Raw genomic sequence first — 18,042 nt, forward strand, 5'->3', positions numbered from 1 at the left:
ACAAAGTTTCAGTTTGGGAAGACAAAAAACTTCTGCAGACATATGGTGGTGATGACTGCACAACAACAAAATGTGCTTAATGTTGGGGAAATGCACACTTAAAAACAGTTAATATGGTGCATTTATGTTATGACTATTTTACAATAATGAAAAGAAGGGGGAAGGAATATAACGTTCTATAGGAGGAAATACACGAGTGTAAAAATTATTAAAACTATAATCATAGTCTTAGGATCAGCTTTCATACGTGTTTGATGTTTTACATTGAATTCCATCAAGAACTCCTTGAGTCTTTATGAGAATGAACGGACAGACAGGACAGTTCTTACCCACAACCTATGTCCCTATTCAAAGTGGCAGCTGAGTATTAATCAATGTAGACAGCACCCTAACAGTACTGTCAGAGGACAAATAATATTGTTGTGACACCAAAAGAACATTTCACTGTACACATTGCCTTGAAATAACATTTTTGCCCAGGAATTTGATGCAGCATACTCATGGTGTGTGAGAGAAAGCAGCCCAGCTCAGGTGCATTAGTCAAGGTACGGCGTGGGATGTACAGCCTAACAGCCTGCAAGACACAGGAAGTAATTAACAATGAAGGTCATTCCATCACCCCTGAAAGATTTGCAGTTATGCTATTCACTCTATTTATACTGCACCTCCTCATTTTTATAAGCCGTCCTTTCTATGTGAATTCCTAAACTCCCATAAGACCTTTTTTCAGAAAAAGAGAACTATTTTATCTAAATTGCCTGCACTCCAAACCCAACTCAAAACCATTTTGAATTTTAAAACATGACTTCTTCTGACATTGAAACTTTTTTCTCTTTTTCAACTATAAAAAAATGTTAAATTTTGTAAAAATTAATATGCTCAGAAAGTCTTGTCTGTGTCTGTTCTGTTTGCTTCTGTTTCACAATCTCATTACATGGTTTCTCCCTCAATTTGAAAAAAAGTGTAAAATGTATGTGAAAAAATTACCACATGAACACTTTAACTGTACATTTCAATGGTATTAAATACATTGGTAATGATATGTGACAGTACCGATGTCCATCTCCAAACCTTTTTCATCTTACAAAAGTGAAACCCTAGAGCTAGGCATGGTGCCTCACACCTGTAATCTCAGCTGCTCAGGAGGTAGGTTTGAGGTCAGTCCAGGAAAAAATTAGTGAGACTCCCACCTCAACAACAACAACAAAATCTCAGTGTGGCAGTGCATGTCTATAATCTCAGCTATGCAGGAGGCATTGGAGCGTGGATTATAGTCTGCCTGAGACCAGCTCAGGCAAAAAGCACAAGACCCTCTCTAAAAAATAGCTAAAACAAAAAAGGTTGATGTTGCAGCTCAAGTACAGGTGCAAGCGCAAGGCCATGAGTTCAAACACCCCATTACTGCCAAAAAGTAAAAATGGAAAAGTGAAAGTCTATACCCACAGAACAATACATTTCCATTCTCCCCTCATTTCAGCCCACAGCGACCACCATTGTATTGTCTGTCTCTATGACTGTCACTGCTGTAAGAGTCTCATGTAAGCGAGTCACATGTATTTCCCTTCTGTGCCCGGCTTCCTTCACTTACCATAATGTCTGCAAGGTTCATCCATGTTGTAACATATGTCAGGTTTTGTTCCTTTTTAGGGCTGAATAATATTCTATTTTAGTATATACCACATTTTGCTTACCTCTCCTTTATTGATGGATCCTATTGTGCATAAGTGGTGCTGTGAGATCCTGCTTTCAATTCTTGTAGGCATGTACTCTCAAGTGGAATGGCTATATTGGTGATAATTCAACTTTTAATTTCTTGAGGAACCACCATTCTACATTCCACAGTGACTGTACCATTTTTTTATTCCTACAGCAGTGTACAAGTGTTCCAATTTCTCCCAGTTCTCACCAATGCTTCTGTTTTTCGTTAATGGTAGCCATCATAATTGATGTGAAGTGGGATCTCCTTGTAGTCTGAGTTGCATTTTCCTCATGATTGGAGACAGTGAATTTAGGTGCTTATGGCCATTTGTATATCTTTGAAGAAAAATCAGGTGCTTTGTGCATTTCTGAATCTGGTTTATGGGTTTTAAAGTTCTTTACATATTCTGGATATGAATTTGTAAATATTTTCTCACACTGTTAGGTTATTCACCTTTTTTGAGTTAAATTTTGTAAATGGTGTTAAGTGAAGTTTCAACTGCACTCTTTCAAAGTTCTCCTGGCACCATTTATTGAAAAATTGTCATCTATCCATTGAGTGACATTGGCCTTCTTGTAAAAAATCACTTGACCATACATGTGATGGTTTATTTCTGGCTCTCTATTTCATTCGAATTGGCTAGCGCTTATTCCTTTTTATGTGGCTAGCCCTTATTATGGGCAGAGTATATTAGGACTACAACATTTTGCCATTTTCTTATTGCTTCAACTTGCTGATTTCTCTCCACCTGTTCACATCCCTCCTGGATTAATCCTCTGCTGGTTTAGCCTTCCTCCTCACTTCTGCCCTGCTCCCTTTTGCATTGTAACCTTGCCCTCTATGTGAGGTACATTCTTTTGAATTTATTTTAATGAGGATTTTTTTGGTGGCAAAGTAAGACCTTATTTTTCTTTTTATTTTTTTTTAATGGTAATTTTTTTTTTCATTTTTCTTTTATTATTCATATGTGCATACAAGGCTTGGTTTATTTCTCCCCCCTGCCCCCACCCCCTCCCTTACCACCCACTCCACCCCCTCCCACTCCCCCCCTCAATACCCAGCAGAAACTATTTTGCCCTTATCTCTAATTTTGTTGTAGAGAGAGTATAAGCAATAATAGGAAGGAACAAGGGGTTTTGCTGGTTGAGATAAGGATAGCTATACAGGGCATTGACTCACATTGATTTCCTGTGCGTGGGTGTTACCTTCTAGGTTAATTCTTTTTAATCTAACCTTTTCTCTAGTTCCTGGTCCCCTTTTCCTATTGGCCTCAGTTGCTTTAAGGTATCTGCTTTAGTTTCTCTGCATTAAGGGCAACAAATGCTAGCTAGTTTTTTAGGTGTCTTACCTATCCTCACCCCTCCCTTGTGTGCTCTCGCTTTTATCATGTGCTCAAAGTCCAATCCCCTTGTTGTGTTTGCCCTTGATCTAATGTCCACATATGAGGGAGAACATACGATTTTTGGTCTTTTGAGCCAGGCTAACCTCACTCAGAATGATGTTCTCCAATTCCATCCATTTACCAGTGAATGATAACATTTCGTTCTTCTTCATGGCTGCATAAAATTCCATTGTGTATAGATACCACATTTTCTTAATCCATTCGTCAGTGCTGGGGCATCTTGGCTGTTTCCATAACTTGGCTATTGTGAATAGTGCCGCAATAAACATGGATGTGCAGGTGCCTCTGGAGTAACAGTCTTTTGGGTATATCCCCAAGAGTGGTATTGCTGGATCAAATGGTAGATCGATGTCCAGCTTTTTAAGTAGCCTCCAAATTTTTTTCCAGAGTGGTTGTACTAGTCTACATTCCCACCAACAGTGTAAGAGGGTTCCTTTTTCCCCGCATCCTCGCCAACACCTGTTGTTGGTGTTGCTGATGATGGCTATTTTAATGAGGATTTTTTTGGTGGCAAAGACCTTATTTTTCTAAAGGTAAGTTTACCATCTTGGGAGAGTTTTGCTAGGTATACAATCTCAAGGTGACAGCAATTTTCTCTCAGCCTTCTGAAAGTATTATTCCTCTTCTTTTTTTTTTTTGGCTTCTATCAGTATGTTGTGAAGTCAGTTAGGGGTCTAATTGTTATTTCTTTGTAAGCAATTTGTCTTCATCAGTATTTCTTAAAAATCTTCTATTGATTATTATTGTATTGAGACTTCAGACTGCTATATCTAGGTATAGTTGCTAATTTTAAATGTCTTGTTTGTAATTCATTTGTAAATTTTTACTCTGAGGGTTAGTGTCTTTCAAACATTTTGGAAGCTTCTGGCTATTAGCGCTTCAAATGTTGCCTCCTTCTTCCTCCCTATTGTGCACTGGAACTCCAATCAACACCCAGCAGAACTCCACATTCAATTCTCAATGTCCTCTAACGTCTCACATATTTCATGTTTCTCTGTTGCATTCCATGTACTTTCATTGGCATGATTTACTAATCTCTTTAGTTTTGTAAAATTTTTTACTTTATCCTGCAGTAGAAATTTTATTTCATTCAGTTTTAAATTTTTAGTTATTATGAGTTTTATTTTTTGAAGTTATATATCATTCTTTTAAAGTCCATTTGGTCATTTATAGCTTTTTGTTTCTTGCTTTTAATTTCAGACAATTCCTTTTTTTTAGACTTGCTAAATATTTTTTTATATTTCTAATAATTTTGATATTTTAAGGCTTTGTGTGTTTAATTGTGCTATCCTTTTCCCCCTTCCATATCTGACTTATGTATCAGGTTTCCTTGTGTGTATTAGGATTTCTTTTGTGTGTAGTCCCATGTTCCTTTCAATATACCTACCTCAGGAATTATTTGAATCCTGGGTTCAATTTTAGTCATTTTCAGGTCTTGTCAATTTCATTAAATTGTGTCCTGAATTTCCTTTCTTCTATTTTATTTAGGCTTATTAAATTTTTTTCTTATTTCTCTAGTTTGTTAAATCATTAACTTTCTTTTTTATTATCATATTTTTGTTGTGGGGGGGGGTACATTGTGACACTTAACAAAAGTTTTTACAATATATCATAGTTGAATTCACCCCCTCCGTCATTCTCCTTTCCCCCCAGCCCCCCACTCCTGGAATAGTTTCAACATGTCTTGTTTTTAATCATTAATGTTCAGTCTTGCTTTTTTTGTTGTACATGAATTTAAGGTTTAAAAATCCTATAGCTGTGTTGTAGCTGCATTCTACATGTTTTGATAGGTAATATTTTTCTTACCTTTACAATAAATATCTTCTGTTTTCTTTTGTGATTTCTCTGACTCATTAGTGTTTTAGGAGTTTTGTTTCAATTCATTGCAATTGTGGTTCTTACGCACTGATTTTTTTGAAACTTTATGACTTAGTATATGGCATGTTTTCATAAAAGTTTTGTGTGTCCTTAAAAGGAATGAGCAATCTATAATTATTGAGTGTAAATCTTTTCTATCCCAACTGGCCTATTGGTTACTGAGAGAGCTATGTTAAAAAAATACCACAATTGGTGCTGATTTGTCAAATTCTATATGTAACATTTTTGCTTTTTGCTGCAAATGTCTGGAGACCATTTTATCCAGTTCACACAGAATTAGACTTTCATATCTTTTTAATGTGAATAGAACATTTCATCATTATGTTGTGCTCACTATTATTTTGCCTTGAAATCTATTTTTGTCTGACATAAAAATACTACTTTTCACTAGTATTTGCTCAGGAATTTTAAGGTCTTTTGTGTTCAATCCTTTTATATGTTTAAGTTCTCTACCATGAATTGCATATAGCCAGTTTTCAAATTGGTTTGATAATCTAGTCATTTGACTTATCATGATTACATTTATATTTGAATCTACTGCCTTATATCTGCTCCTCTCTGTTTTTCCTTTCTTCTTAAGAATTTGCTGCCCCCACTTCCCCACCCCTTTGGTTTTGTCTCTTTAGGCTGGGAAAGTTTGCATGCTATTTCTATTATTTTAATGACTGGCATTGGAATTTTAGCACGCATTCTTTATTTAAAAATATCCAAAATTAATTAATGCCTTTATATTTCTACACAGATGGTTCTCTCCCAACCCTTGAACAGGCCTGGCCCAGTCTTGCTTTAGGGCTTCTGTCTTTTAGTGATGCATGTACTTCCACCTCACTAGAAGTTAAGCTCAATAAGGAAAAGGACTTGTTTCTGATACTTTTAAACTGTTGTATTTCCAGATTGTAGAGCAGTTTTAGGCTTATGGTAAATTTTTAATAATTATTCGCTGAACACTCAGTGAATTCAGACTGAAAACTCATGCTAGAGTAACTCAGTGTTCATGAATTGTCAATGGATTTTTTTTGCTATCACCACCCAGAGCTAAAGCTGAGAGAGATCATGCTGAGAGATGTCCCTCCCTTTGAAGCACGTTTTAGGGAGTATACTTCTTAGCCTGCTCCTTTTCCTGAGTGTGAGCCCTTTTCCTGCTCTTAGAATTTTTATCTATTCATGGTTCAGCTCTTGAAAAACAAATGGAAGAATAGACATGGGGCAGGCAATAGCAGCGTCTGACACAACTGTACCACCATTAGAAAGAGTAAAGACGTGGGTATGTGTATACACTTACAAAAAAGGATGCCCGCTACACATTGTTAAGAGGTGAAAAAGTAAGTTGCAGAAGAGTATGTGTATGAGCCCATTTAAAAAAAAAATAAACAAAAACTACTGTAACTCTGTGTTTGTATGGACACGGAAATATTTTGGGAAGGTTACACAGTAAACTAGAAAAAACTAATAATATCGTGAAAATCGTATTACATCTGATAAATAGGGATTGCATCTAGTAATATTTACAAATATTTGCATGATACAAACTGTAATGCAACACTCTTTAAAGTGTTAATTCATTTCATCTTCAGTACCACCTTGTAAGGTTTTACTAACATAAAAAATTTTTTTATTATTGTGCTAAGGTACACTGAGGCATTTACAAAAGTTCTTACAATATATCAAATATATCGTAGTTGAATTCACCTCCTCCATCATTCTCTTTTATCCTCCTTCCATTCCTGGAAGAGTTTCAACAGTTCTCATTTTTCCATTTACATACATGTGTACACAGTATTTGTACCATATACACCCTCTCACACCCTGTCCCCACCTCCACCCCGCTCCCACTGGTACCAATCCCCCAAGACAGAACCAGTTCCACCCTCTTGTTCTCCTATTTTGTTAAAGAAAAAAAATGACATTTTTAGTTATTTAAGATAGCTATACAGGGATTTTCCCTGCATCATTTCCATGTAACTAACATTATCCTTAATTTACAGATGAGGAAGTCAACAGAGTTAAATAACTTGCCCAAGGTAACAGATCTAACAAATGGTAGAGGTTGAGTTTGAACCCTCATGGTCTAGCTCCCAAGTCTATGCACTTATCTCTTATAATATATTCATTACAAATATAAATTATTTTACAATTTGAGAGACTTAAAGAAATTATTTCTCCTTCAATCAACCCCAAAATAGCCATGACAGAAATGTCAATAAAAAGAAGATACGACTAATTCTAAGCAAAATCTGACTACTAGCTAAGAATATCTTCAGTCCTCCCACCCATTACCCCTTTATCTTTGGATGATTTTTCATTTCTGTAAAAGACCAGTGTCCTCACCCAAGCAAGCCACTCAGAATCTCAAACTTCAGTTCTATTCTGACTTTTCTCCTCCAGCATCCTCCTTTATGTATTTTCCTCTTCCTCTCGCATCTCTGATCACAGCTATCCACCTACTTCAGAATCATGCCTTTCTCTTAAATTGGAAACTGCAAAAGACAGAGTTTTGCTTTAGATAGCAGAAAAATTTAGAGTGCAGATGTTCCTTGATTTGTGATGGGTTCCATCTCAATGAACCCATCATAAATCGAAGATATCAAAAGAGAAAAATTCAATTAATACACCTAACATACAGAATGTTATAGCTTATCCTAACCTGCCTTAAATGTGATCAGAACTCCTACATTAGCCTACAGTTGGGCAAAATAATCTAACAGAAAGCCTATTTTATACTGAAGTGTGACTATCTTGTGTAATTTACTGAATACTTCATTGAATGTGAAAAACAGAATGGTTGTATGAGTATGCTTTCACATGATAGTAAAGTTGGTAAATAACCATGAAAGTTGAAGACTGTGTAGGGAGAGGAACCCTAGTACTCCTATGACTGTGGAAATTCTTAATACTTATATTATTTTAAAGATCCCAAGGGGCTTCCATGCACTGCTGTTCCTTTAGTTCAGTCTTCATGAAAACATTGTGATGATTTTTACTCATCGTTTATAGAAGAAGAAACTGAGGCTCTGTGTCCCCCACAGTCTGTTGTGAGTGACAGAGTCAAACTTAACACTGACTATCTACCTCCAAGCCACAGCGACCTTCCTTAATGTGAACTTTTGGCTAGGAATCTCCATATTTGTTACCAATGAAATATGTTAAAACAGTGAAAATTCATCATTACTTCTAGAAAAATAAAAAATAAAATTGAAGGTGAAAGAAACAGAGGATGTGCAAATGGGAGTCAGCTGAATGGTAATGTTTTCACACACAGTGGTGTGTTTTGGTTATAATAATTTAAATGTCCTGTATTCTTAATCTTAGTTCCACTTTGGTTTTTACACAGTCTCTTTCAAATATTGAAAAATATTCATTCCTAAGGCTGTATTTCTTTTTTCCTGAACACCTAGCTTCTCTTTTTCCTTATCCAGAAATAAAAGATTGTAACTGATTGCTGATACGGGTGAAGTGTACTGGTAATATTGTGCTACAAATAGGCTTATATGTAAAACTTAGCATAACTAAAAATTTTAAGGTAGAGAAGGATCTTATAGAAACAAAACTTTGTGTCCACAATACATTCTGGAGAGTTTGCTGGTTTAAAAAATGCAAATATAGGAAGTGTTTAGAGATAAGATCATGAAATGATGCAAGTCAAGTCTTTGTTCCTGCAGTAAATTTGAGTTAAAAGGGCAAACAATGATAACTTTCAAGTTGCTCAACTCTGAATTCCATGAAAAGGTTTTTATACCTGAAAGGAGAAGGTTTTGAAGTTGTATATCAACTTCAGAATATCACTTTCTTTCAACCACCATGCTCCTCCCCCTACCTCACCCCCATTATTTGGTTATGGACAAGTTGCTGAGGAGTACTAGAAAATCTGAATAGTTTTTAATTTGAAGAATCTGATGTGGGGAGGCAGGGCAAGATGATCAGTTAGAAGTTCAACTGTTAGACTCTGTGAATGAAAAGTCAGGGTAACAAGTAGAGACTATATTTGGGAAAGAGAAAGAAAGGGATAGCATCAGGAATCATAAAGGACTGGACAGCAGAAAAGTAGGAAACTATAGGTCCAACTCTGGTTCCCTGGTAGTGGGGAAAGAACACAAACACAAGGTAAGGTAAGCCATGTGGTCCTGGTGACACATTGACAGACCTAGCTTTGGATAAGCCCACATTTCACACAATCCTTAAACCCAGTGCAAGGATTTGATTACTCCTGTGTGGTAGCAGGTTAGCATTGGAGACGAAAAATATTTTGTCACTTCTCATAACTCAGCGTGCTCTTGCCAGGCACCATCTTGAGAGGAGGTATTGTTTGAAACTGAGCTACTGTGGGGACATGAAAACAAGGACATCATGTTTCATAGAGCCTGGGGATACCCTGCCACAGTGTCTGAGCAGGAAATGACCATAAGAAAGGCCATGGAGAAGGATAAATCTGACATGGATCTTCTGAGAAGTTTAAGCAATGGGGAGCTTGGGCAGTGACAGGCATAGATGTCAGTGGTCTTGCCTTCTCTGGAGAGTTTTGGCCCCATAGCCTGAGGATTACTGCTGAAATAAAGCTCTAAGCCCAAACCTGACAGAGACCTCAGCCTCCACCTCCCGACTGTGTATGGGTTGTTACCAGGTGGGAATAAGATCCCTGAGCCAAGGTCCCATGGACCATGTGATCTCCCCAGGGTCCTCATGTGCAAAGGGGAGTTAACCATGGGGTTGAATCTAAAATGCTGAGACCTTTAGGCAGAGTGCCCAAGTCCCTCAGTTTCCCCCTTTCAATCCAGAATTCATTGCTGTTTACCCATCCCCCCCTTCACTCTCTGACACATTCAGAAAATCCCCTTAGATTTGGACATTTGTTGCTCCTGGAGGCACAAATTGAAGGGTTTTTGGAGCAAGTGGGAGACAGAACAACATAGCTTCAAGACAAAGTAGATGAATTAGAATATTCATATAAAGATAAAGGAAAAATAATAACATATGTGTAGAACCTGCAAGACCTCAGGGACACCAGTGAAAGAATAAACTTATGAATGAGGCATTGCTTGTGGGAGGGAAACTGGAGGGGGGAAAGGAGAGGATGAATACTTCAAAAGTACATTCATTTTATATGCATATGAAAATAGAATAATGAAGCCCACTAAAAACTGTTAAAAGATGTGAAGAGGAGAGAGGGGGGATTAAGAAAGAATAATATAAACTTGATTGAAGTACATTATATGCATTATGTAGTTATCATAATGAACCCCTTTGTACAATTAAGTTACACTGATAAAATTTTAAATTAAAAAAAACCTAAAAATTCATAATGTAGCACATTTAAAAAGAAATTATAAATACTTCTGTTATTCATTAGTCAAAGAAAAGCAAATGTTTTTATAGTTTACTTAAATATATATATCTGTTCTGCATGAAAGAAATAAGTCTATGAGTCATGGGCATAGAAAAAGAAGAAAAGTTACAAACTAAAGGCATAGGAAATGTATTCAATAAAATGACAGCAAACAAGTTATGCGAAAGGGATGTTCATTCATATACAGGAGACTTGTAGAACACCAAATAAAGAAGACCAGAAAAGAACACCCCCACATGTCATATTAAGTTAAAACATTAATTTTACAGAAGGAAAGAATACTAAATCTGCAAGAGAGAAGTGCCAAGTCACATATAAAAGCAAATCCATTAGAATAACAGCAAATTCTCTACAGAAACTGAAAGCAAGGAGGTCATAGAGTGATATATTTCAAGTCCTGATGAAAAATAATTGGCAATCTATATTATTCTCTCCAGCAAAGTACCTTAATAATTGAAGGATAAACAGTGTTTTATGATAAACAAAAACTATAAGAATTCATGACCATTCAGATACTTAAAGAAATCTGACATACAGAAGAGGAAAATAAACGTAGCCATGAAAATAAAGAATAAATCTCAGCAGATGAGTTGATAATCAAATGAGAAAGAGGAAAGAACCAAATACTGCAAAAACAATGAAATGACATGAATTACCACATACCTTTCAATAATAATTCTGAATGTTAATAGCCTCAATTCTATAATCTAAACACACAAACTGGCAGGTTCAGTTAAAAAAAAAAAAGACTTAACCATTTGTTGCCTACAAGAAAAACAACTCACTGGCAAAGACAAAACCAGGCTTAAAATGAGAGGATGGACAGAGTCCAAGCAAATGAAGCCTGAAAGCAAGCAGGTCATATCTGACAAAGCTGACTTCAAAGCAAAAGTAGTCAAATAAAAGGTCACTTCGTATTGATAAAGGGAGCAATCATGAGGATGGTGCAACATACAGGCACTGCACATCGGTAGATCCAATTTCACACAACAAACACTACTGCACATAAAAGTGCAGACAGACTGGAAAACAATAATAGTGGGTGCCATTCTCACCAATAGATGGTCATACAGACAAGAAAAAATTAACAAAGAAACTTCACTCTGTACAAAAATCAATTCAAAATGGACCAAAGAGCTTAATGTAACATTTGAAACTACTATAGGAAAAAATAGAGAAAACACTGCAAGACACAGGCACAGGCAGAATTTCTGAATAAGATTCCAGTTGTTTAGAAAATAAGAGCAAAAACTGACAATTAGGTCACATCAAACTAAAAAGCTTCTGCACAGCAATGAAATAATTACCAGAATCAAGGAAAACTTACATAATTGCACAAAATTTTTTTCAGCTATTCAGCAGATTAAGGATCAATATGAGTTAAAAATTTAACTCATAATTAATGAGTTAAAAAATTAAACCCCAAAAGTTTAAGTAATCTTATTAATAAAAGGAAAAATGAATTAAATAGACAGTTCTCAAAAGAAGAAATGGCTCACAGATACATGAGCAACTGTTCAGCATCCTTAGCAAATAAAGGAAATGCAAACAAAAAATAAAAATGACACCAAGATTCCCTTTTACCCCAGCCAGAATGGCAATCATCAAGAAAACAAACAACAACAAAAGCTGGGTAAGGATGTGGGGTAGAGGGGATGGGGCAGAAACCCCCTATACACTGTAGGAATGTAAATGAGTGCAGCCACTATGGAAATCAGCATGGAGGTTTCTCAACGAACTAAAAAGAGAACTATAATATGATCCAACCATAAAATTCCTGGGCATATACTGAAGGAATGTAAGTCAGCATTCAGTAGAGATACCTGCACATCTACGTTTCTAGTAGCACTATTTACAACAGCCAAGCTCTGGAATCAGCCTAGGTGCCCACGAGTCGATGACTGGAGAAAGAAAATGTGCAATATGTAGACAATGGAGTATTAAGCCATAAAATAGAATGAAATCGTGTCATTTGTGGGAAAATGGATGGAACTGGAGACCATTATACTAAAGGCAAATGTTGCATGTTTTCTCTCAAGTATGGAATCTAAACCTAAAAATAAGGCATGAATATAAAAGGAGCACTGTTAAGGAGGAAGAAATACAAGGGGGAGGGCAAAAGAAGAGGGCAACGGAGAGGTAAATATGATAGTACCTCATATACATGCATAAAATTAGAATAATGAATCCATTAAAATCGCAAAATAAAAAAGAGGGTCATAGGAAATAAGAAAGTAATACAGGGGTTTAATATGATCAAAGTACATTACATACATTATGGAAATTTCACAAAATCCTTTGTATAATTAATATATGCTAATAAAATTAAAATGTGGTACATTAAAAGTACAGCAACTAGAAGAGCTGTGAAATAAGTTAAAATGACAGTAGTGCTGGCAGAGTGACTCCCATGGTAGAGAGCTTGCCTAGCAGATGTCAGGCCCCGAGTTCAAACCCCAGTGCCACCAAAAATAAAACTTGGCATAGTAATTGAGGTCTGGAATTTAGAAGCAAAGGTATCTGAGAATGTGTTTTAGGGATATTTATTTGACAAAAATTAAGAAGATCCATGTAAACCTTTTTTTAAAAAGATATAAAAGGTTTAGAACTTGGAAAAGCATTGGTAATAACAGTTTTTCAATGGTGTCCCATTTATTTTCAAGGTAATGTTAAATACCTTGTACTGGCTTGTCATGTCAGTTTTGCTAGTGAAATTTCTTTCTGTGCACTGTACGTATATTCCAGGAGAAAAGAAGCCCCTGTCACTCCCCCTCTGTCTTCAGTCTCCCACCCCCCACCCAGTCATTTCACTACGATGTATATGTAAAACATTACATATACCCTGAATATATATAATTTAATTTTTTCAAAATCTCACAATGGTTATGAACACAGATAGCTCATTACATCTCCCCTTAGACCATAACTTTCTTCTTTTCCATATCCAAAATAACACATAGTAATGACACCTGATTGTAACTTGTCTTTTTAAATTTGGGGCACTGAGAGACAGGCTTCTTCTACTTTCCAATAAAAGTAGTACAGACTAGCAAGCACACCAAAATTCCCATGACACAGATCACAATATGAAGGCTGCAGAATGCTCCAAGCATCCGTCCTCTGTCCATGCATGGATTCTGTCTTCTGTTATAGCTCATGTGGATTATTTCTTTGGCTCTAAATAACCCAAGCACTGTAAAACCATGTGCTTTTAAACACCATTGGTCAAAACTACCCTCTTTCCTAATGAAGGAAATATTGATACCAGGCAAAATCTGTGTCGTCCAAAGCTCAACCTAATACAACTCAATGTTGGAATTACCTTTACTGAATTCTCCACAGATGTTTGATCACTAAGATTTTGCTTGAACTCCTGAAGTTAGTGGAGCAGGGAGAGAGGAAGCTTCATTACTTTTTGAAGTGTCTGCTTACATTCTTGGGGCAACCTCTTTACATTAAACCATTAACTCCTCTCCTAAACATTTCTCCAGTTCTTTTAGCTTTGTTTCTGGAGTCAGCCAAGAGAATGCCTTTCTTTACTTACACTTATACACTGTGACCTATGCTTTTTTTCCTATGTAAATTCTTTATAGACTCTTCATAGAGTTCTGTGTTCTCAGAAAGTGGTTACAAAAATTAAAGATGTCTCATACATAAGTTACAAGATTCATATTAACCTTAAATGGATAAAATTTTCTTCTGAAACTGCAGAGACTAAAATTAAGCTTTAAGTTTGAAGCAAATCCATTTACACACACACACGCACACGCTGCTCTGATGTCTCTATGTCTGCTCTGACTTCTTGGTCTATATTCTGAATTCATGATCTGTTGTTTCATAGATTCTAAAATTATACATTGCTGTAGGAAGCTTGTCCTTGAAGATATTTAGCTTTCTTACCTGAATACTTCATATAAAGCTGAAGCTACATGTGAGACATAACACTTATTTCAACATCTCAGTACTGTAATTTGTGAACTAAAACTGTGAGGTTTGTAGTTCAGTAATTTGAAATAATAAGATATGCATAGTATTGAAGATAAGCCATGAAAATCACAGTTGAAATTTGTTTAATCTGACACTGCCTCACACTTCATGGGTTCTGATTGTAAATTAAAAGAAACCCCCAATCACATGCAATCATTTGAGCATTACCCACTGAGAATAATGGATAATTGTTTTTAATAATAGAAACAAACAAAATTGAAAAGCATTTCAGTTAGTAATTAATTCAAAAGTAAACATGCCTAGAAATTATCTAGCTGGATTTTTATACATTCTATTTCCGACCTGAAAATCAGCTTTATAGCCTAAGATTTCTAGCAATGGGATGTTTTAAAGAAGCTGTCACTGTTGAGCATCATTTAATGACTTGTTAGAATAGTTCATTCTCTTGTTCATAGTTCTGTAAGGTTCTGACCTTTAGGGGAATTCACATAACACTTCCATGGAATACACCAAGAGGGTCCCTAAAGCTTTTTCCTTGCGGATAAAATCTGCATCGTTTGTATTGAAGGAAAAAGAAAACTTAGTAGAGGTTTTCATTTCATACAAATGTTTTCATTTAACAGAAAAGATGACTCCACAGGCTGAGTGTTCTGCAGCTGAGACCCCAACCCCGGAGGAAGAGTATCAGATGAAGAGGATGATGGCAAAGCGAGCAAAAATCATCAAGGAGCTGATACAGACAGAAAGGGATTACGTCAACGATTTGGAGCTGTGCGTTAGGGAAGTGGTTCAACCCCTCAGAAACAAACAGGTAGATGCAAATTTGAGGTTGTTTTTCTTTTTCTTTTTTTTTTCTTCCATGTCCTAAATGGGATTGACAGCACCATAAAATCAAAGCTGCAAAGTATATCAGTGGGTGGTATGTCTTTATCATAGCTTCCAGTCTCAAGTTCATACAAGACATCATCAAACTCATATTTGTGGGATCAAGAAGAGGTATACCACTATCCCTCCATTTAGCAAAAGAAACTATTCTAAAATATCTGGGAGAAAATTCACAGTTTTTGTGTGTTCTCATATTTCCACAAAATGTGTAGCAAAATTTGAGCAACAGGTTTTCACTGGCTAGGAACAAGGTACCCAGTTTAATTCAATGTTAATCACAGATTCAAAAGTGAAAAGAACGTTAAGTTTTCTCTCAATCTCGAGAGCTAATTAAGCTTATGATTATTTAGCTAAATAAAATTTGACATCAAAATTGACCTGAATGTTAGGACAAATTTTTCTGTCTGGTAAGGATGGCCTCAAACAAAACCTGAAGCGTTTTTAAGTTAACCATTCTTCCCTTTAATCAGACTTTTTCAGGGAATTTCTTGTAGGAATGAAGGTGCACACACACACACACAGAGAGAGAGAGAGAGAGAGAGAGAGAGAATTATTTCAGCCATTCTTTCATTCATTACAATACAGATTGCCACTAAAAAAAAAAGTCCTGCCCCTATGGGGTTTACTTTTTAGTACAGGAAAGGAAGAGACAGTCAATAAACAAAAAAATAAAGGGATAACATGAAAATACATTAGATGGTGTTAACTACAGTTGAGAAAAACTAAAGCAGAAAAAGGCATGAAACTTGGTGGTGTTTCAACTTTAAATAGAGTAGTAAATAAAGACCTTTCTAATGAATGGGGCCACCTGAGCAGAGAACAAAAGGAGGTAATAGAAGTTCTAGGCAGAGCAAAGACTCTAGGAGCAGTAATCTACATCAGCATTGTAAGAGATCCTCTATACAACTCAAACAATGTAGACAAATATAAAATAGAAAGCAAAAATGGGCATATATGCCTCTCCTCAAAAGAAAAGCACTGTTAACATAGTTGGAACATCCTTTTAGGTTTTTGGATACTTACATAAACATACACACGTCTTTTTGCACACATATCTTTTTACACAAATGTGATCAAAACTACACATGATATATTGTAACACCCTTATTTCATTCAGCAATCTATTTTATGCATCTTTTCATGACTTCTTTTTAAAATTTTTATTATCATGTTATTGTTGTACTGGGGGTATATTGTGATATTTACAAAAATGGTTGTAATATACCTCAGTCAAATTCACCCCTCCATCATTCTCTTTTATTCTCCACTCCTTCTTATAAGAGTTTCGACAGTCTCATTTTCCATTTTCATACATGAGCACATATTTCCACCACATTCACCTCCTTCACCCTTCCGACATTCTCCCCCTCCCTCTGGTGTCAATTCCCAGACAGGACCCATTTTACCCTCCTAGCCTTTGCCTTTTAAAAAAAGGTATTTGGGTTTGTTTAAGATAGCTGCATGGGGACTTTCATTATGACATTTCATATATAAAATATATATATGAATATATATATGCATGTATTATATCCCAAATTGATTCATCCCCTCCATGTTTCTTCTTTCTATCTTAGACCACCCCTGCCCCTTTATGGTGATTCCAACAGGTTTAAATACCTATATTCATTCTTACAGGGAAAGTACATCAACCATATTCACCTTCGTTACTTTCACCTTCTTTACTTCCTTTTTTTACCCTCCCCCTCCCATTAGTGCCTTCCCCTTAGCATGACGTGTTTTTCATTCTTGACCTTTGTTTTTCATGACTTCTATCTAATACTTCTAAATGTTTACTAATTCTAAGATGCACTTACGTTCTGGGTGTTTGTCCCCTTACCTCCTTAGAATAAATTTCTAGGTCAAAGATTATACACAATTAAGATTTTGGTAAAAATTGTCAACTGCCAAGCATAAATTCAACATTGTTCTAATTTTCATTCCCACTAATGGTTAAGAGAGCATTTTTTTTTTTTGGCAGCACTGTGGTTTGAACTCAGGGCCTTATGCTTGCCAAGCAGGCACTCTACCACTTGAGCCACTCCACTAGCCCTGAGAGAGCATTTTGTATTTTATAAATTTCTCTTTAACTCCTTCCATAAAAATCTTCTTATAGGTTAGCCTTTTGTATTTTTAATCCCATTTTGTATCCATGTCTTTTGTTCTGTTAAGAATTAGGGATTATGTATTTCATATTATTTTATAAGAACACAGAATTATTGATTCTGGGTTTAGTTTCTTAATATATGCTCCAAAATCATAAAATTATTGCTAGCCAGTTGTCCTAATACCAGTCATTCAATTTTTCCCTAGTACTTACAAAATTCAGAAGCAGAGTTCATAAATATAAACTTAATACAGGATTCTTTAGAAATATTATTAGAAAAACAAACTGGCCTACACACCAGGAAATACCAGTATGTGCAAAGGGATCCTTGATTTAGGATTTTTTTTTTTCTGGTTTAATACAGTACATGGAGCAGCAAAGCAGGCTGTCATACCAAGTCTTTTTTGTTTTTCCATTATGAGTTTTTATTGAGTACTTACTATGTGTCAAGTCCTGTTTTAACTACTTCCTCAGTATTCTCATTTAATCTTTTCATAGTTCCCAAGTCACAAGGTATGAATAGTCACCAACTGTATGAAAACTTAGCAATTTCGTATTACTTCTGAAAGAGTAGAGATATTCATGATCATAAAAATTTGCTATCTCGTGTCATTTGTAAGTACATAAAATATTTTTGGTGTGTCTTCTTTCCTTTCTCATAAACTAGTAATACCTGATATAAACTCATTCTGGCAAATATTAATGTATATTAATAAAATGTTCACTTGCATACTTATTAAGATGTTAATATTAAATACATATAGCATCAAAAATCTACCACTATA

The 18,042-nt window shown here is 35.7% G+C and overlaps 1 protein-coding gene across 1 annotated transcript in view; it reads left to right on the plus strand.

Moving 5' to 3' along the window:
- The window catches only part of Arhgef38 (Rho guanine nucleotide exchange factor 38), a 127,456-nt gene that overhangs the window by 19,944 nt on the left and 89,470 nt on the right, over positions 1 to 18,042 (plus strand). The window contains exon 2 of the mRNA XM_074041479.1: positions 14,892 to 15,079. Within this exon, the coding sequence (XP_073897580.1) occupies positions 14,892 to 15,079 (188 nt within the window). The remainder of the gene's footprint in view (positions 1 to 14,891; positions 15,080 to 18,042) is intronic.

The sequence above is a fragment of the Castor canadensis genome, chromosome 9 (assembly GCF_047511655.1).
Source record: "Castor canadensis chromosome 9, mCasCan1.hap1v2, whole genome shotgun sequence".
Lineage (NCBI taxonomy): Eukaryota > Metazoa > Chordata > Mammalia > Rodentia > Castoridae > Castor > Castor canadensis.